General features: G+C 40.1%; 1 protein-coding gene across 1 annotated transcript in view; it reads left to right on the forward strand.

Annotated features, from left to right (window-relative positions):
• Positions 1-21,994, forward strand: part of SHTN1 (shootin 1) — a 121,285-nt gene that overhangs the window by 36,056 nt on the left and 63,235 nt on the right. Inside the window, exons 4-8 of the mRNA XM_060768503.2 lie at positions 1,053-1,147; positions 7,370-7,538; positions 10,766-10,863; positions 12,395-12,476; positions 13,045-13,139. Of these exons, the coding sequence (XP_060624486.2) occupies positions 1,053-1,147; positions 7,370-7,538; positions 10,766-10,863; positions 12,395-12,476; positions 13,045-13,139 (539 nt within the window). The remainder of the gene's footprint in view (positions 1-1,052; positions 1,148-7,369; positions 7,539-10,765; positions 10,864-12,394; positions 12,477-13,044; positions 13,140-21,994) is intronic.

The following is a 21,994-nucleotide window of genomic DNA, read 5'->3' on the forward strand; positions in this document are numbered from 1 at the left end:
AAATAGGTTCTACACTTTGAGTACCTCTTTTAAAGAATGGACTGGACTCTGAAATTTATACCTTAAAGAATGGATTCACTGTATTGTTGAAGACTTTCATGGCTGGAATCACTGGGTTGTTGTAGGTTTTTTCGGGCTATATGGCCATGTTCTAGAGGCATTCTCTCCTATCATTTTGTCTGAATCTATGGCAAGCATCCTCAGAGGTTGTGAGGTCACAACCTCTGAGGATGCTTGCCATAGATGCAGTCAAAACGTCAGGAGAGAATGCTTCTAGAACATGGCCATATAGCCCGAAACAGACAGTCCCCAAGTTTCAGACATCTGACTTAGAAATTACTCATAGGCACAAATGAGAGTAAGACAACAGGAAGTGAGAGTAAGTCCAACCTTCGGAAGGTAAATTCACTCCTGAAAAAGTTATCATGGGGAAAAGATGTCTCCACTGAAGCTTTATCACCAATCCTTGTTTCCACAACAAGCCAAATTTTTCAAAATCCAGCTATCACAGGTACAGAAAGTGAGGTGAAATGTTCTGAACAAAACAATCCCAAAGATAAAAGGGAATATAGATATATGAAGTTACACTCCTAGAATGTACACGTTTTGACATACATACGAATTCAACTTAATAACAAAACTAAAGAACCTATCTTGTTTGTAACTTGGGGACTGCCTGCATCTATAAGTAAAGGAGTATTTGTAATGAAAATTTTGTAAATAAATAATAAATAAATGTTATTGATTAGCCCTTAAGCAATATCACCACATTGAAGATTTTTTTAAAAAAATAAACATACTTTTAAAACTCTTTAATATTAATATTTAGTTCTGGTTTTAGGATTCTTCATCTTTTTATGTCATGATAACCAGGTCCTGATATCTCTCTCTGTCTATTTGAGTGTATGTGTACATGCTTAAAGAAGTAGCTAACATCAAGTAGATATTCATAATCATAGGATGGGGTTTTTGAGCAAAAATCAGGGAGGAGGGAAAGGCTTGACTCATATCAAACTCAGTATGAATCAAATTCTTTCTCGCATGTGTTTCAGTTTCTCACATGGTTATTGAGGAAGTCAGCTGTATACAGAACCACCTCGAAATCGAAAAGACATGTCGTGAAAGTGCAGAAGCTCTTGCTACTAAGGTAAGATATGTGTTTCCTTTTTTCTGAGTGGAACGCAAAGTTTTGGTGTAAAAGTATTTTCAGATTATTGAAAGGGGAATTCAGAATGTCTTCCCGCCCACTCTCTTCTTGTCTGCTTGGTCCCTGGAAAAGTACTGTGATCTTCATAAGAAACTGCAGTTGTAATGCTGTGCAACTGCCCTCTAAATAAACATGGACAGAATGGGGCTGTAAGTCTGCAATTGCTAGATCATTGCTTGACATTTGATTTCAATGAACAGCATGGGATTTATTTATGAGTTTCTTCTAATATGTCAGCATAAGGAGTATTGCACAAAGTGTCTACTCACAAGAAGACCATATAAAGCCTTGCTGACATTGATATTTTTTGTGTAAAGAAAGCACACATTTTTCACATGCAGAATATTCCATTAAATACTGAAGTATGGGCTCTCAGCTCAGTCTGTGACATCATATCTACATTGAAAACACCTCAGTAAGAAATAGTGTACAACTTATATATAAAGTGGATTAAACTGCTCAGCTGCTAAATTTGTTGACCAAAAGGTCGCAGGTTCGAATCCGGGGAGCGGAATGAGCTTCTGCTGTCAGCCCCATCTTCTTCCAACCTAGCAGTTCAAAAACATGCAAATGTGAGGAGATCAATAGGTACTGACCTCATCCCTCCTGGCGTTCAGAAAGAAATTAAAATCTTGGTTTTGGGACCAGGCTTTCGGACAATAAACATAAAGCAGCACTTTGATTGGAAATGGATTAGCAAGACGATATGTATAAGGATACGGTTTTATGGTTCTATCAGTGGGTTTGTGGACTGAGTATTATTTTAATGACTCATGATAATTTGGTTATAATTAACTGCTATTGTTTTAACTCTGTATGTATTTATGGTTTTATGCTGTGTTATTGTCTGTGGCATCAAATTGCTGCCTTTGTTAGCCGCTCTGAGTCCCCCTTTGGGGGATGAGAAGGGCGGGGTAAAATGCTGTAAATAAATAAATAAATACCACTCCGGCGGGAAGGTAACAGTGCTCTGTGCATTCATGCCAGCCACGTGACCTTGGAGGTGTCTACGGACAACGCTGAGCACCAGGCCCCAGAGTTGGATATGTCTGGATTTAATGTCAGGGAAAAACCTTTACCTTTTCTCAGCTCCACTTTCAGAGGGTTTATGGTCACAGCTGCCCTACAAAAGTGGAAAAACCTCGAATATCTCCAGATGGGGGATAACGTGGCACTGCCACTGCAGTCTGGGGATCTGCCATGGTCCCAGGCGCAAAAGGAGAAGGAACTGGCCTGACATGCTGTTTCGTGTACCAAAGGAAGAAAGATACCAGATTGGACAGAGACATATGACAAACTGGAAGTAGAGCGGAAACTGCACCCCCCCACACACACACACATATGTACATCTGCAGTCTCACTTATCCTTTAGATCTGGTTTTTTCTACCGTGTGTTGCTGCTCCTCCAGGTCCCCTTCTTTGCCCAGGCAAAACAGATTTTCATAGTACACAGGAAGGGGAAGATGACCTGGATCCACAAGGTAAGCGAAGTGACACAGGATCGATGCCTCCTCTTCCTGTATACTTCATTTGTGTGGGGGGGGGGGCAGAGAAGAAACCCTCTTGCTCACATCCTGAGGACGTGACTACCACTTGAATGTTCAAACACCAACCCCGACTTTAGGAAATGGGGGAAGCAGCACAAGCTGACAATCAATCAAATCCATAAGAGAGGAGGAACAACTGTGCATTGTCACATTAGGATCATTACATAGACACTGGTTATGAAACAATCATTTGCTAGATACTTGTATGCCACAGGTTGCAAGTAGGTTTGCATATTTGTGCTTTATGAAGTTCCCCCCTCCAGATGAGATTATCTTTTCCTCAGTCAGCAAAATATATATGCATAGCCCTGGATGTTAAGTTGATGATGCTATTTTGGACAGTGTGTGTGTGTGTGTGTGTGTGTGTGTGTGTGTGTATATATATATATATATATATACACACACACACACACACACACATATACATACACACACACACACACTGGTGGCACAGCAAGTTAAACCACTGAGCTGCTGAACTTGCTGACCGAAAGGTCAGCGGTTCAAATCTGGGGAGCAGGGTGAGCTCCCACTGTTAAGCCCAGCTTCTGCAAATCTAGCAGTTCAAAAACATGCAAATGTGAGTAGACCAATATACTACATGATCTAGGAGGTGTCTACAAACAATACTGGCTCTTTGGCTTAGAAATGGAGATGAGCACCACCCCACCCCCCAGTCAGACACAACCAGACTTAATGTCAAGGGAAACCTTTACCTCTTCACACTTTACACACACACACATATTTTAAAGCAATGGAAGTCTTGTGTTAGATATTTTATGTGATATTCCCCAAAAATAAATTTGTTTGACCTAACTTCAGTGCTTTTAAAATATGAGAAACACTATCTCGTCCATATATATATGTATGTGTGTATATATATATATATATATATATATATATATATATATATCCCTCGTTTATACCTCTGGGTGAAATGATAAACACTTTAAAATGCCCCAAGTATTTATGACATGAAAGAATAATGAACATTTCAGTGTTTGATTTAAATGGAAAAGTCAGTCTGAGGACTGCCTTTCAGGTGATTGTTTATGAAAGCAAACCACGGAGCAAGCGAAAGGTGACCTGTACTGCTCTGCTGATTGCATCTAGGTTGATGAATTTACCAAGTGTATAATTTTCTATATTCCATCTCATCAGAAGTGCATTATTATTATTATTAAGGAATGTTTTTATCTCTGTGTGATACACACATACACACACATACCCACCCACATACATATATATATATATAGTTGTGAAAAACACATCTGAACCACTTCATCATCAGAAAATGGATTGCAGCAATTTTGTACCAAATTTCATTAGCAATGCCGACTTGGTCTGTGTGCATTTGCAGATCTCTCCCCCTTCCCAAAGTACTTCTGCAGATGTGGCAAAAATCACACCAGCAGGAAATCTTTTTTCATTTAGATGCATTAGCAATGTACTTTCTGGAGGTATTTACTTAATTGTTTGCATAATGATACTACATTAGGATTCATAAGATAGTCAATCAACATATCAGTCAGAAAATGAATTTATGGATGTAACTATCCTTTCTTTCCATTCTTTGCTTATAGTGACACATAATGCCAGTTTTCCTATTGGACAGCTGTATCAAGGCTGACTTGCCTCTTAATATATGGTGACTATGCTATGCAGAGTTTATCATATTTTCTGTCCAAAAGAAAAACCACTTAGGGGAAGTGGGAATGCATAGTGTGTAGAAAAAGCAGCCACTTGCATGAATCATGGCTCAGGATTTGTGTAGGGATCCACAATGCCCAAAATCTGTCTCCCTACCATTTGGCAACCTTCCCCAACCTGTGCCCATCAGATATTTTGGGCAGAACTTGGAATTTCCCTTTAAAAAATTGCATCCCCAAGATCATCCAGCCAGATGAGATGGTTAAGAACAGTAGAGAAAGGTTGAGAAAGGCTGCTCTATTACAGCCCTTTCAAGGAATGGATGTTTTTGAGGCTTTATGGAGCCTGCTTAAGGAAGCAGAAGAAACCTATGAGGAGATTGGTTTGAGCTGGAAAACTCTGTTCTCTTCAGACTCTTCAGGTTGTTAATGGGAGCTAGCTACAGGGAGCAGTCAATCCCCCTGTTTAAGCAGCTCCATCGGCTTCCAATAAGTTTCCAGTCCCAATTCAAGGTGCATGTTATTACCTACAAAGCTCTAAATGGTTCGGGATTTGCCTATCTTCACTATCGCATAATCCCCTATGAACCAGCTCATACCCTAAGAGGCTCTTCTCTCACTGCTGTCTCAAGCATGGTTGGTGGGGACGAGGGTGGTGGGGATGAGGGAGAGAGCCTTCTCGGTGATGGCCCTCCAGCTCTGGAACTCCCTCCCTAAGTAGATCAGACAAGCACCCACCTTGTCCACCTTGGATGTTCCCTTGTGCCTTTGATTAGGCAGTTCACCAGAGAACTTGCTCGATCTTACCTAAGTTCCTGTACTTTAGTTCTGCCTACCCCCACTAATTTTGACACTTTATGGCCAGAGGTACTCCTTCTAGAGTTATACTTTTTGCACATTCCTTTGGCTCTACTTAGGAATTTATCACACTTACCTGAGCCCGGACCCAGCTCTGATTCTGTTTTCAGCCATGTTGTTGTTTATGTCTGTGTTTTGTTTTATTGATTTATTTTAATACTGATGTTTTATCTGTGATTTGGGCTTGTCCCCATGTAAGCCACCCTGAGTCCCCTTGGGGCGATGGTGGCAGGGTATAAAAATAAAGTTGTTGTTGTTGTTGTTGTTGTTATTTGAAACACAACAAGATGAGTCCACAGCAAACAAGATCACTCTGCTGGCTGTTGTATTGGATCACACGTCGGACATTTCCCAAGTGTCTAGGACTGTATGATGTATTGGCAAATAATGCGTGCAGATCCCAGTAGGGTAGCCTTTTGCAGCTGGCAGATGGTAATCTTGTCAGCGCCGATTGTGTTTAAGTGCAGGCCAAGGTCTTTAGGCACTGCACCCAGTGTGCAGATCACCACTGGGACCACATTTACTGGTTTGTGCCAGAATCTTTGCAATTCGAACTTTAAATCCTCGTGTCATGTCAGCTTTTCCAGTTGTTTCTCTTCAATTCTTCTGTTGCCTGGGATTGCAACGTCAGTGATCCACACTGTTTTTTAACACGATCCATGAGGTCAGGTGTATTGTGCTCCTAAACTCTGTCAGTCTGAAGTCAGAAGTCCCAGAGTAGTTTGACGTGTTCGTTTTCTGTAGCTTTTCAGGCTTGTGATGCCACCAGTTCTTTGTCAGTTCTTTGTTTCAATGAATCATCTGACCAACGATGTTATGCCTCTGCTTATAGTCTGTTGTTGTTGTTGTTGTTGTTGTTGTTGTTGTTGTTATTCCTTGCTGGCATTTCCTTGTTATGTGCCTTTAGAGTGTTTTTGTTTGGTTTTGGGGGGTGAAACTTTCATAGTTTTTTAAAGCTTTGTCATTAGGGATTTGCCTTTGCCGTCTTCTGAGCATGAGGGAGTGGAACTTGCCCAATGAGTTTCAATGATCAATCATCCAGTGCTCAAACTATTACACCACACTTTGTCTTGCTGGCACAGTGGAAATATTGGTGAAGACATTTCTAATCTTTAACTAATTCTTTTTTTATTTATTTACTACATTTATATCCCACTCTCTCTCAACCCCAAGGGCGACTCAGAGTGGCTTACAACATGGCAATATTCAATGCTGCAAATACAATCAAATATAAAGCTACATTATATATAAAATTATAAATAAAAAAACGCTTGAACATTGTAAAACTGTTAAAACCATTATACCAAATCATAATTTGTGTTGGTACAGATATGCCAATTCTATATTGCACCACCCAACGCTTATCCAAACTTCTGATCCCATAACCAGGTTTTCACACTTTCCCTGAAAACCAGGAGGGAGGGGCCAGTCTGATATCATTAGGGAGGGGGTTCCATAGCCGAGGGGCCACCACTGAGAAGGCCCTGTCTCTTGCTCCAACCAGTCACACTTACAATGGAGGTGGGACTGAGAGCAGAGCCTCTCCCACAGAACATAGCTCTCTAACTAGTTCACACACACACACACACACACACACACACACACACATATATTTGGACAGGTAAGTTGGACTGGAGCCTTGGAAGTTTAGTCTTTTCCTTCCCAAAATAGTTTTGCTTATTTTTACCTCTTCATTAAACCAAAATACATTGTTCAATCAAAATTTGTTTGATTGAACAATGTATTTCCCTGATGTCTCTGCTTTATCTCCTGCACCCATTTATTTTTTTATTATATTGATTGGAGTTGTATTGTAGTTTGTTAGCTGACCTGAATAAACCCTGGAAGATCAGCAAATAAATATTAACATACAATAATAAATAAAATATACCTGGCCTTGATTTCGAACACTGCTTAAATTGTGGGGTGGAGTTTCTGAAATCCAACTTTAAACAAGTTATTTCTTTCATCACCATTATTCAATCTTCTTAGTGGCTTTATGCTGACAGGCAGATTTATTGAATTTTATTTTAGTAATAAAGACAAATGCAATAAGTGTGTTTTCATCAACAGTGCAACTGGTTTGTCTGCTTGACTTATGTTTGTAGCTGAACAAAGAAAACAAGACTCTGAAAAGAATCAGCATGTTGTATATGGCAAAACTGGGTCCAGATATAATTACTGAAGAAATTAACATAGATGATGATGAGTCCTCTACGGATACAGAAAGTAGCCCTGGTGTATGTGAATCACTGCAATGCCAGCAGGTGATAAAAGGTAACCAGTTGCTTTGAGAGTAGGATGAAGTTGTCATTCTTAAATGTAACCATGAATAACAAACAAAGTTGGGCTGTTGTAGGTTTTTCAGACTGTATAGCCATGTTCTAGAAGCATTATATCCTCTAGAACAGGCATGGGGAACCTTCGGCCCTCCAGGTGTGGTGGACTTCAACTCCCACAATTCCTTGAGGCCAAGGTAAGCCTTTGGGGCAAATGCCGAGCCTCAAGGAATTGTGGGAGTTGAAGTCCACCACACCTGGAGGGCCGAAGGTTCCTGACCCCTGCTCTAGAACATGGCTATACAGCCCAAAAACCTACAACAACCCAGTGATTCCGGCTATGAAAACCTTCAACAATAAACATCAAATTGCTCCATAACAAGTAATTGGTTCTTTATAATAGGGATGAAGAACTTGAGGTCCTTCAGCTGATGTTGGGCTCCAACTCTAGCCATCCCTGGCCAATGGGTGAACTTACCATGAATAATGGGAGTTGAAACTCAGTAATATTCAGAAAGCCACATGTTCTCTACCCCTGCTCTGTAGTACCATGATCAACAATATCTGTAGGAGTTTGGGTTCTTTCCATTTACCTGAGCTGTAAGTACTGGGTTTTTCCACATTTTCTATCATCTAACAGCCCAAGCAGATAGAGTTCAGGTTTCATTTCAAATTTAACTTTAACAAATTCTTCTAAAATCATATGTGTTTGTCTCCGGTGTTTCTGAGCTCTTTTACATGCCCACCACATATGGCAAAAAGTGTCTATCTTTCCCCCACATTTCCAAAAATCACTAGAACTATTTTTATACATCTTAGTAATCCTTTCTGGTGTCAGATACCATCTATACATCATTTTATATACATTTTTATTCAGGTCATGGTGATTGTATGATAGCTGGGTCCCCCTGCTACGAGCATTACGCAGAGGCCCAAAGGCGGTTGTGAATAAGGGAAGGGATCATGTGGTCGAGAGATGGGGCAGAGTGAGAGTGGGGAGAGCGGGACACAGAGTGGGAATATACTTTGTAGTTGCATTTGAAGGAAGGATAGAAACAAGGGGAGGGTTACGGTTAGGGTTAGGGTTGGAGTAAGGGTTAGGGGTTTGTTAGCTGACCTAGGGGTGGGGTTTTACCATTAAAGAACTCTTACATTCCTTCTATATTATCTGTGTCCAGCCTGGCTTACATTACCTCAGTCTCTCACTCCACCCCCCTGTCTTAGTCACGTGTTCTGTTCTGTGTTGTGTTGCACAAACAGAGCTCCTGAAGGAACGAAGCAGAAACAGCGTACCGCTCGTAGCAGGGGGACCCAGCTATCATACAATCACCCAGGTCATTACTCAGTGAAAATTTCAAACTCTTTGTCCAAACTCTTTCCCATTTTTCCATTTGTAATCATTTATTAAAATGTTGTGCCCACTTAACCATAATATCTTTCACCTGTTCCTTCTCCATTTCATATTTTAACAACAATTTATCCAGCTTAGCAATTAAGTGGCCATCTCCAGAGACTAGAACAATTCAAGTTCAGGTTTAGCCAAATAATTTTTGTCAATTTTGAATCGTTCTAAAAATTGTCTGGAGGCAAAGCATTGTATTAGGAAGCCTTCAGACAGTAATTCCTCTCTCATCTTTATTCTAAATTGTGTGTTGTCCAATATCAAAAAGTCTTTATATGTCAACCATTTTTTTTTCATAGCAATTGCCGATCTAAACAAAGCTTCTTGTGGAGAGCACTATAAGGACTTCTTAGCGTAAAAGCTTATCTTATAATTATTCCACATTTGTAATAGCTATCTCCTTACGTAGTGGCTATTAAAATTAGAGTCTGCCTTTATTTTATTATACCATACATAGGTATGAATCCCAAATTTCAGACCTTCTCCTTCTAGTTGTAAGAAACGTTCATTTCTCAGGAGTAACCAATTCTTCAACCAAGTCAAACACCATGAATGACCATAGGTTTTGAAAAGAGGATGACTAGGAAAACCTAGTCATCCTCTTTTCCTATCATCTTGTAGTACAGTACTTTAAAGCTGACACACTGACACTTAGTCTTTTTCCTTGCCAAATAAATGTTAATAGGTCTTTTTGCCATTGCTTAAATGGAGTATCATTCAATATAAGTGACAAGGCTTGGTACAAAAACAGCAACCCATAAGAAATAGCTGCAGACCTTTCCACCCAAGCAAATCTTTTTTTTTACTTCTTTCCATATTAAATCATAATTGTCCTTAACAGAAATGTTAAAACGTATATATTTAAATTTTGTACAACTTGAAAACCGAATTTCAGAGATGCAGCTGTTAGGAATTGTGAAATTTGAAGTCCAAAACACCTGGAGGGCCAAAGTTTGCCCATCCCTGCATTAGAGGCTGCCAAATGGCTTGATTTCACTGAAAACCGAGAATCTCTTTGGGCAATGGTTCCCAGTTTGTGGAATGTGACTTTCCTAGGAATAGTAGGGGTTATGCCATAGGGATACTAGATTATTAATAGAGTCATGAAAATCTGTCAGTTCAATTTTTGTTGCATTTCTCAGAATCCTGATGCTTTTTCCATAACATCTATTTCTGCATCAAGCAAAAAACTGTTTGCAATTGTCATGTGAAAAATTCTGTTTGTCTTGTATGTACACTTACTAACATATACATCTTTTGCACACTGATCTCACTGGCAGAAGTGTATTTGTGCACATTTTTAAAATATTGTGCACATTTTAATCAAGCATAGTTTACAGATGCCAACCTGGAGTTTTTGCACTTTTTTCTTCACTGCAATGCAATTTTGGAAATGTACAGAACTCTAAGGCAAAATGTGTTTCATCCCATTGCCAGTGAGAAGGCAAGAGTTTTTTTTAATGTTTTAGCAGCACAGTATATGTATTAGGGGTAATACATAACACGAATGAACTTCTAATGGGGCTTTGAAATTAACAAGTGTTAACCTCTTTAAAGCAGGCTAAGTGAACATTGAGTTTACAAACTAGCAGGTCTCTAGAATAAAAATCAGACTCAAATAAAGGATCAGACAAAGCAGGCAACTGATAAAGAAACTTGTAACAGGATCTGTATGTAAGACATCTGCCTTTTCAATAATTTAAGCACCTATTGATGCTGGATTCTTCAGCTTTTCTACCAGCATGCTTTTTTTTTCTATGCGTTTTGTGTGCTTGGAAAGACAAATGAAAATTGAACTTCAATCTCCGCTTATGAAAATGTAGATCTTCGAGATCAAATTATAGCTCTTCAGGAGGAAAAGAAGTCCATTGCCATTGAACTGGAAAACCTGAAGATCAAATTTGTTGAAGAAGTTGTAGAAGTAAGTATTATGGTAAGATGGCTATGAGTCAGCGATGTAGGTCCGTTTTTGTGTGCTTGAGTGGCTAATTTTCAGTATATGGTGGTTCAGTCTATGAATGTTTGAGTCCTTCCCAGAAGTAGTGGGTCTGTGAACAGCTTTTTCTATCTTGATTATCCTTTTCCATTATGTGGTTCCTCTTCCAATTCTCTTTATTCCCCTCTAGGCTAATGATCAGTGTGAATCTTGAAAAACTAGGTTTGGTAATGGCATTTAAGCAGTTGGATGAACAAATAGATCATGCCCTGATGTGTAACTTACCAGCCTGCAGTGAAACCACTGGTCCCAAATTATATGCTTTGAACTGGATTATATGAGTCTACACTGCAAGATAATCTGGGATAAGAAGATAATCTGGTATCAGATCCTGGGATATAGGGCAGTGTAGATTCAGCCACACTCACATACTTGGGTCACAGACATCTACAAGGATTATCTTCATACCCAGCGCAAGTATTTTAAAACCTTCCATCACTGCCATTAGTTGACCTCCATAATTAAGAGTCTTAGGAGGCAGTGGTGGAAGGATGGGTGAATAAAAGACCTTCTAATTTTGAAAAGTTCAAAATTGGCCAATCATTTATTGACTGATTGTATTTTGTTTTGCAAAATTAAACCCAGAATTTTAGCTAAGTGTCAACCAGTCTTCTCCCGCACTTTTACCATTTTCTGTAATCTGATAGAATAATTGAATCACAAAATCCAACCCTTTGCCATGAAGGAATGAACAGCCAAAGCCATTCAACTTCTGTTTAGAGACCGCCCAAAGAACAGAGTCAGCCATCGTAAAAGACAGTCCTGTGCCACTGTTGAAAAGCTCATACTGTCAGGATTTTTTCCCTAATGTTTAGGTTGAATTTTTTTTCTTGTAATTCAAATCCATTGGTTCATGATCTAGCCTTGAGAACAGCAGAAAGCAAACTTTCTAAATTAAATAATATTCCTTCCAATATTTAAAGATTCCAAGCTAATTCAGTATGTGCAAAGAACTTACTTCTTCTATACGACTCCACGGTCTTGTTAAAATTTAGCATTTAAGTCAATGGACTCTTCAAATGTACTTGGCCTAGAACTCCATCCGTCATAGCCAGTGTTGCCAACAATGAGGGTTTGTGGGAACTGACAATTCAAAAGCATTTAGAAGACTGCAGCCTACCCCCACCCACCATTTAAACTTCTAGCTGTTTTAATGCTAATTACAACATACTCTGATGCACAAGGTTAATGTTACCCAGCTAACTGTAAACAGCAAGAGAAGTATTAAGTTCAATAGAACATTTCATAAATGTGGTTTGAATGAGCAACATCCAATGAAAGATCAATTCTTGCATGTTGGATTGAAAACTCAATAGTTTTATAACCAAATCTCAAGATTAAGGACACAATTTTAGGGAGTGCAAACTGTTCCTGAGCAGAAATGCATAGCATTGCACTGTACATGGTTTACTGTTCCTAGTCATCTTTATTTTATGCTTGTTCCTGCTTGTTCTAGGTAAATAAAATAAAGCAAGAAAATGCAGTACTGGCAGCAGAAGTTCAGAATCAACAGAACGTTTTGGAAAAATGTAATCGAAGTATGTATAAACATTTAATAGTGTTTCACTACTTCTGTTGTACCAATTCCTTTCCAAATGCATGAAGTATAAATAAAGAATCAGGGAATGAAATCCCAAGTGGGGCAGCCTAGACTCCCATGGGACAACATTTCATAGCTTGTGTGCAACCACTGAGAAGCCCCTCCCCCCCTCCTTGTATCCTTCTGGGTTTTCCTATTCAAGAAGGACCACAGCTGCTGTAACAAAGTGTCCCCAAGTCCCATCTCAGAAATGCAGTTTAGAAGAATCCCATGGTTAATTGTATGAAATGCTATGAAGATATCCAGGAGATCCATCAGGAACACAATCCTGTGTCCATCCACTGGAATTGTCTCCATTCCCATAGTCAAGCCTAAAGCAAGGTTGAAATGGATCTCGACAATCCACTCCGTCTAGGAACTCCTGGATTTGGAAAGCCAGGACATATTGCTGAATCTTCCCCAAGAAAGGGATATGGGAAAGTGGCCCCCATAGTTGGGTCTAGTGGGGAGGATTTACTGTGTGTGTTATGGTGTTTGGTTTTATTTTCTTACTTTGCTTTAAACAGTGTCTGTACTGGCAGTAGAAGAATACGATGAACTACAGGTCAACTTTGAATTGGAGAAAAACTTACGAAAGAGAGCAGAATCATTTGCACAAGAGGTATGTGAGCTCATGGATTAGTTAGACTAAATAATTTACTAGTGCAAATAGTTTCAAGAATGATGTGAATGTGCTATCAGTCCTCTTCCCAGTGTTTCCTTAAGTCAACAAAAAAAACCCTTGGGGCCCCACATTTTAGTCAGCAATTTTATTTTGTCACAGTTCAGTTTCAACACTGAGTAAATCCCAAATGCCTTAATTTTTCCAGAAGATCATTCACTCTGTCAAATAGTTTATGCATCATTGTCACAAGATCATCTCTATAAGCTCTCAGTTTTTTTAATTCTCACCCCATAGATTAGCATTTCTCAACGTGGGGGTCGGGACCCCTGGGTGGTTGCAAGGGGTTGACAGAGGAGTTGCCAAATACCTTCAGAATACACAGTGTTTTCTGTTGGTCACGGGGGTTCTGTGTGGGAAGTTTGACCCAATTCTAACATTGTTGAGGTTCAGAATGCTCTTTGATTGTACGTGAACTATAAATCCCAGCAACTACAACTCCCAAATGTCAAGCTTTATTTTCCCCAAACTCCACCAGTGTTCAAATCTGTGCATATTGAGTATTCGTGCCAAGTTTGGTCCAGATCCTCATTGTTTGAGTCCACAGTACTCACTGAATGTAGGTGAACTACAACTCCAAAACTCAAGGTCAGTGTCCAACAAACACTTCCAGTATTTTCCGTTGGTCATGGAAATTCTGTGTGCCAAGTTTGGTTCAATTCTATTGTTGGTGGAGTTCAGAATGCTATCTGATTGTGGGGGAACTATACATTCCAGCAACTACAACTCCCAAATGACAAAATCAACCCCCATCAACTCCATCACTATTAAAATTTGGGCATTTTGGGTATTTGTGCCAAATTTGGTCCAGTGAATGAAAATACATCCTGCATATCAGATATTTACATTATGATTCATAACAGTAGAAAAATTACAGTTATGAAGTAGCAATGAAAATAATTTTATGATTGGGATTCACCACAACATGAGGAATTGTATTAAGGGGTTGTGGCATTAGGAAGGTTGAGAACCACTGTCATCTTGTCTGAAGTAGAATTTTATTTTCTAATGACAAGTTGGAAAGCTTTTACCTTTTTGGACCAGAGTGAAAATGTGATCTTGATGATTCTTCTAAGACACTAGGGCTCTTTTATGAAATGCAATGAGTCCCTTTAGACATGCTCATAGCTGTGTACTAATCAGTTTCTTGTGCTGGAGGCCAGTTGTAATAATCCCATGGGTTTCCAAAGGGGCTTGTCTATCAGTGTATGTAGCTGCCTTCTAGATAAATGGGTCCCAGTTGTAGCACACACTACATGGCCTTTGGGTTGGGCCCTTATCTGTAAATTGCAAACACCTTTGCTTCTTGACGATTAAGTACAGGAAGAATGCCAACAGACAAGTGTTTGGTTTAGCAAATCAAGAAAGCCATACACGTCAAGCTTCAAATTTATGTGGTCATTCATTCATTAATTTCCCAAGAACAAAAATCCAAGAAGACATTTAATGAATGCCCAAAGCTAGTCTCCCCAATCCATACTTCCACTTTTTTCATTGGATGTTCTACCTTGGGAACACTAATTACTGCAAGTCCCCTTGTTTCATCCTGTTTGAAAGGCTTAGTTTCAAACATGACTAAATTAGAGGTGTTCAGCTATGTGTTGCTGTATCACATTTTGTGATGCATTGTTCAGACACTAATTCTGGCCAAATTACTATTTTGTTTACTGAGGTGTCAGGAGAGAGAAGTTGAGAGTGTCAGCAAAATCAAATAGGTACTTTAGCTTCAGGGTCTGGCTACTGGAAACACGCTCCACTGTTGGGTTTGAACACCAGCAACTCTGAATTGATTTGTTATTAGTGTCTTCAAAGGTTAAATCATTTGGAAAGAAATGCCCTGTACAAAATAGATATATTTTTGACTTTGAACATGATTTACTATGGGAAAGGTATATGCAATTGGTTGTCCATATCCACAGATTCTATATCCACAGATGCAACCAACCACGGATAGAAAATATTCAAAATAAAGCAGTGTGGGAGTTCTCACCTCTTTCTGTCCTCACCTGGTGGCCCCATAGGAGGACTGTGGTGGAGGCTGTTCTGCAGTAGTCCCCTGTTGAGGGTGAAGAAGCTGCTGAGATGGGATCGGAGAAAGAGAGAGAAGAATAAGAATGAGAAGGAAAGAAGAAGACAGGAGACTGCTTAGAGAGGAACCTCAGTAGTCTTACATAGGGTTAACCTTGGCAGAGGCTGTGGAGCTGTTCTGGAGTATCTTCCCATGGCGGCTTACACACAAGCTGCGTGGCCAAGCAAATGGACAGGTGTCCCCCATTGCCAGTTGTCAGATTGAGGCCTTGAGCATTTTTGGATTTTGGTATCTACAGAAGCCCCTGGTGGCGCAGTGGGTTAAAGCGCTGAGCTGCTGAACTTCCTGACTGAATGGTTGCAGGTTCGAATTCAGGGAGCAGTGTGAGCTTCCACTGTTAGCCCCAGCTTCTGCCAACCTAGCAGTTCAAAAACATACAAATGTGAGTAGAACAATAGGTACCGCTTTGGCAGGAAGGTAATGGCGCTCCATGCAGTCATGTTGGCCACATGACCTTGGAGATGTCTATGGACAATGCTGGTTCTTTGGCTTAGAAATTAAGATAAGCGCCTCCCCCTAGAATTGGAAATGACTGGACTTAATGTGAGGGGAAAACTTTTACTTTTACCTATCTACAGAAGATCCTGGAACCAGTCTCTCATGAATATTGAGGGCCAACTGTATTGATAAATATGAAAATGATTTCAGTAAGAAGATGTTGAGGATTTGTTTGTATAGATATTATTGTTTTTATATTATACTTTAAACATTGAATTGTTTTTATAAGTGTTTTTATAATGGTTTTTAACTGGACCCTGATATTTGTTATGGCATCGAATCGCTACCGACTGTGAACTGCCTTGAGTCGCCCCTGGCTGAGAAAGGCAGTATACAAATGCAGTAAATAAATAAGAATAAATAAGAATAAGCCAGTGAGGTGTAGTGACCTGAGTGTTGGACTGAGACTACAGAAGACCAAACTTTGAATCATCACTCAGACATTTAAATCCACTGGGTGATCTGTGGCAAATCGCACTGCTTCTTCTTAAGAGGAAGACAGTGACAAACTTCATGGCAATAAATCTTGCAAAAACAAAAAAATATGGCAGGACTATCATGTCAGAGATGACTTTAAGGCATACAACAAGAAATGAGGAGCAGGATATGTGTCATTATGATACAGGAAACTAGCTATAGAATGACCAGACAAAGTAGTGTCATGGGACCCTTCAGCACAGTCATATAACCCCAGAATATCAAGGCAGAAAATCCCACAATATCAGCTTTGAACTAGGTTATCTGAATCCTCACTGCCATATATTCCAGTTCAAAGCAGAAAATGTGGGATTTTATTCAGCAGTGTGGAAGGGGCCATGGTTTTTTACTTGATAATATGAGTGCCTTGTTTAAGTACATATCGCTTGATTTTTTGAAAAGGTGTTCTGCATGGATTTCAGTAGAAAACAAAGATGTCCAACAGTGGGTTGTTGTAGGTTTTTCGGGCTATATGGCCACGTTCTAGAAGCATTCTCTCCTGATGTTTCGCCTGCATCTATGGCAAGCATCCTCAGAGGTTGTGAGGACCTCACAACCTCTGAGGATGCTTGCCATAGATGCTGGTGAAACATCAGGAGAGAATGCTTCTAGAACATGGCCATATAGTCCGAAAAACCTACAACAACCCAGTGATTCTAGCCATGAAAGCCTTCGACAATACAAGATGCCCAACAAATAAAGTATCATGCTTAGACATATAGCCTCTTCCTTGCACAGTATGTTGGAATTTATATTGATCATTTTGTTGAGCTGATAAAGCTTGCAATGTTGCAAAGCAGACATCTCAATGATTTGAAGTACTGCTCTTGTGCGGCTGCATAGATGCCCTTGAAAGTATAAAGGCAATGATTGGTGAAATTTGACATTGGGGATAGATGAAAAAGAGATCAGAAAGAGCCAATGCCCTGCCTATTAATTCACTCATTTTTTCCTGTATATGGGTAAGTAATAAAGGTTCTGTGCACAATCAAATCGATGCATAATAAACTTATTTTTAAGTGCAATGACTGTATTTATCTTGGTTACTTTGAATGCCCTTCTCATTATAGGTCTCTGAACAAGTACTTGTCAGACATTGTGTTTAAAATCCTGCATTGAACATTTCCATGCAAAAAGGTCAAATGTTACCCACTTTTTGTAAGAGGAGAGAGAAAAAATGTTCATAATTCCAGACAGCCATGACCTCCTTGTATAGGAATTTTTCTCCTCTCATGAGATTGCATGTTATTGATTCAGAGATATCAATGGGCTTTATTAATGACAAGCTCCACAATAACTCTTCATTTAGATGCATTAATGGCCTTTGACTTATTTTGTAATAAGTGTTCCATTAATATGTGATGTCTCTCTAAATGGACTGAAAAAAACGGCACTTATGGAAGGGTTCTGATGTGTAGCCTAGTTTCTGCTCAGGGTGGGGGCAGCTGCTATACAACTATAATTAATGTAACATCCCATATCTTCAACTTTCACATACAGGAATTGGGTGAGGTCAAGGGATAAGTGTGCTCATCTTCCAAATCTTAAATCTGTCACCTGCAGATAATAATGGAAGAATGAGCTTATAGGAGGGAAAAGGCCAAGGTAGACGTTTGTTGTAATGGAATCTAATATTTCTAGTCATATTCAGAAAACCTGATTCAGGTCTTCAATATCTTTTTCAGTGCTAGCCAGCCATAATTCAAATCTTTGATCAGGAGGAGGAAGCTTTGCCTCCTTTCACTCCTGGGAACCCAACTGATATTTATTTATTTATTTATTTACGGCATTTGTAGCCCACCTTTCTCAGCCATATGGTGACTCAAGGCGGCTTACAGAAATTGGCAGAATTTGATGCCATATATTCATAAAGTACAATTAAAAACATTCAACCTAATATTATAAAAACATATAAACCATTAAAACTATTAAAATATATAATCACCAGTGTTGTTCTGTTAAACTCATTGTCCAGTAGCATTGTCTAGTCATTCTATGTTCATTCTTCCTATATCATAATTATTTATTCTGCTGCATTTCCAAATGCTTGTTCAAAGAGCCAAGTTTTTACTCTCTTTCTGAAGGTCACGAGGGAGGGGTTCGATCTAATATCTCTAGAGAGGGAGTTCCACAGCTGAGGGGCCACCACTGAGAAGGCCCTGTCTCTTGTCCCCACCAGACTCAGACGATCTTAAATTCCTAGATGGTCCATAAGGAGATATATGTTTGGACAGGTAAGCTGGGCCGGAACCATTTAGGGTTTTATAGGCTAAAGCCAGCACTTTTAATTGTGCCCAGTAGCAAACTGGCAGCCAGTGGAGTTGTGTGTTCCCTGAGCGTTGCTCCCGTTAGTAGCCTAGCTGCCGCCTGCTGGACCATTTGAAACTTTCAAACAGTCTTCAAAGGCAACCCCATGTAGAGTGCATTGCAGTAGTCTACACGGTATGTAACCAGAGCGTGGACTTCCCAAGTCAAACTTCCCAAGGTATGGGCGCAGCTGGTGCACAAGCTTTAACTTTAACCCTGGTCACTACCAAAACCTGGGGCACCAGGCTCAGCTATGAATCCAGGATGACACGCATTGCTGCTTTCATGCCACAGTTAGATCTTTGGAAGCAGTAGTGCTAAGGAGGCTGTCGAGGTCCTGAACCGGTGCTTGGCCGCTGTGACTGTCTGGATGGGGGCGAACAAATTGAAATTGAATCCAGACAAGACAGAGGTACTCCTGGTCAGTCGCAAGGCCGAACAGGGTATAGGGTTACAGCCTGTGTTGGATGGGGTCGCACTCCCCCTGAAGACGCAGGTTCGCAGTTTGGGTGTGATCCTGGACTCATCGCTGAGCCTGGAACCCCAGATTTCGGCGGTGACCAGGGGAGCATTCGCACAGTTAAAACTTGTGCGCCAACTGCGCCCGTACCTTGGGAAGTCTGACTTGGCCACAGTAGTCCACGCTCTGGTTACATCCCATCTAGACTACTGCAACGCTCTCTACGTGGGGTTGCCTTTGAAGACGGCTCGGAAGCTCCAATTAGTCCAACAGTCGGCAGCCATGATACTAACAGGAGCGGGGCGCAGGGAGCATACAACTCCTCTGCTGCAACAGCTCCACTGGCTGCCGATTTGCTACCGGGCTCAATTCAAAGTGCTGGCGTTGGCCTTTAAAGCCCTAAACAGGTCTGGCCCAACCTATCTATCCGAACGTATCTCGGCCTATCAGCCCACCAGGACCCTAAGATCTGCTGGAGAGGCCTTGCTCTCTATCCCGCCTGCTTCACAGGTGCGGCTGGCGGGGACGAGACAGGGCCTTTTCTGTGGTGGCCCCTCGGCTCTGGAATGCCCTTCCCATGGAGGTAAGATCAGCCCCCTCGCTGATGGTATTCCGAAGAAGATTAAAAACCTGGATGTTCGAACAGGCATTTGGTTAACTCGGTGCAATGAATGGGACGATTATAGATTGGTAATATGGATGACGAAATTGGACCACGATTTTAGTTAAGAGATGCATTGAATAGCGATTTATGTGTCAATATTGTATATTATGTTTTTTATGGTTTTAAATTGTATATTGTGGATTGTGTATCTTGTTGTAAACCACGTTGAGTCGCCAGCTAGGCTGAGAAACGGCGGTATACAAGTACAGTAAATAAATAAATAAATAAAGGTTTCTAGATTGGTGGTGCCCCCCCCCGAAACTCAGCCCCCCCGAACCCCCCTCCCCAAAATTCAGGCCCCCCCCCCCCCCGAAATGAAATCCTGGCTACGGGCCTGCTTTCCTGGATCTAGACACTATACTCCTATTGATGCAGGCCAATGAAAGAGTGAAACTCAGTAGAAAGGTTGAGAATCCTCCTCTTGGAAATTATTGTAGTTCTGAGATACAGTCTGTACTGGCTATGGCAATAGCATTGAAATCTAGTTAGGTAGAAGGGCAGCATTGCCAAAACCTAGTTCTATCTTTCTTTGCTGCTGAGCCCAGGATGAGCTATATAAAAATAGACAATAGTGATCATATGTTGACAGGTCCAGGAATACAGCATGTTCAGAGTAACATGCAGGTTACTTGTATAAATAAATACAAATCTAGATATCTGATTTCATTTTTGTTTAATGACATGCCATCCAGTTATATAAGGAATAGTAAGAAACTATCGGCCAGCGTGCTGTGGCTATTATTTTAACTGGTAAATAAACAGCATGGGATTGGGACAAGACATAATGGAGGATTCTGCTTCTAATACAGTAATCCTAAGAAGCATCTCTCTTTTGCAGCTGTACAGATCAATTTCTCAGTAATTTTTAAATAATTGATTTGTGTTTCTCTCTCCATAAACAAGAATATTCTGTTTGATGCACAATAGGCAATAACTGTTCTGTGTCTATCATATTGATCAAAATTTTCACACCTTGTGATATTTTTCAGTGAGTCTTTACTATGCCTTTCTTATTCATTCAAGAAACAACCTTATACTGTTTGGTGCAAAAAAGGATGTTGGTATGGGATTTTTCTGTAGGAGGTTTTGTACGCATAGGCACCATAAACTCTGACAGATTTGAAATCATATGACAGTATAGACAAAGATTGTCTACAGCTGATGAGAAAATGTTTTTCCATTTAACATTATCTTTCAATGTCTGATTACCTACATCACATGTGTCAAATGCAAGGCCTGTGGGTCCAAACCGGCTGCCATGTTGTTTTATATGACTCTCCAGATGCTGGACTACAGTTCCTGTATTCCTCTTCATTAGACATCACGACTAGAGCTGATTAGAGTTGTGATACAGGAACATCTGGAAAGCTGCAGTTTTTCTGTTTAGTCAGGAGAGTAGGGTTTCAATTTAGGCCCCTTCCACATAGTTGAATAAAATCCCACATTTTCTGTTTTAAACTGAAATATATGGCATTGTGGACTCGGAAAATCCAATTCAAAGCATATATTGTGGGATTTTCTGTCTTGATATTCTGGTTTATATGGCTGTGTGGAAGGACCCTTAGATATAAGCCTAATGGGTATGTCTGATGTTAAAATGTCCTTTAACCTTTCCTAAACTTGAGGGCCACATGTGTTGTTGGGTTACACATTTCCATTGTCTTCAATCCACATGGCAGATAATAAAAATTGATGGGAGTTGTTCGGTCACATCTGGGGACACAAGTTGGGTAAACGCTAAAGAACAGTGACTGAGCACTGTGTGAAAAAACATCGTTGACTCTCTGTATCCAAAGATTCTTCATCCATGGATTCAACAGACTTTTGAAGGCAACCATAAAGCTTGTTTGACGCTCAGTGAAAATGAGTTTAACATTCCTTGTTCCTTCCACATAGCCCTATATCCCAGAATATCAAAGCAGGAAATCCCACATTATCTGAGTGTGGACTCAAATAACCCAGTTCAAAGCAGATATTGTTGGATTTTCTGCCATGGTATTCTAGGATATAGGGCTGTGTGGAAGGGACATTATTTATTTATTTATTTATTTATATACCGCCATTCTCAGCCCGAGGGTGACTCAGGGCGGTTTACAAATGGCACAAATCGATGCCCGCAGTAACATAAAAACAATTAAAACATTTAACATAAGTAAAGTTCAATAAATAATAAAACAATAAAAATATAGATCCTCCGCGTCTCATTACTAAAATCATTATCCAATCGCATTGTACATGTTCTATATATTCCTGATTATTCTTGGATAAGTTGTTAAGCACTTTCAAAATCATTTCTTGGG

Source organism: Anolis sagrei, chromosome 3, assembly GCF_037176765.1.
Source record: "Anolis sagrei isolate rAnoSag1 chromosome 3, rAnoSag1.mat, whole genome shotgun sequence".
In the NCBI taxonomy this organism is placed as follows: domain Eukaryota; kingdom Metazoa; phylum Chordata; class Lepidosauria; order Squamata; family Dactyloidae; genus Anolis; species Anolis sagrei.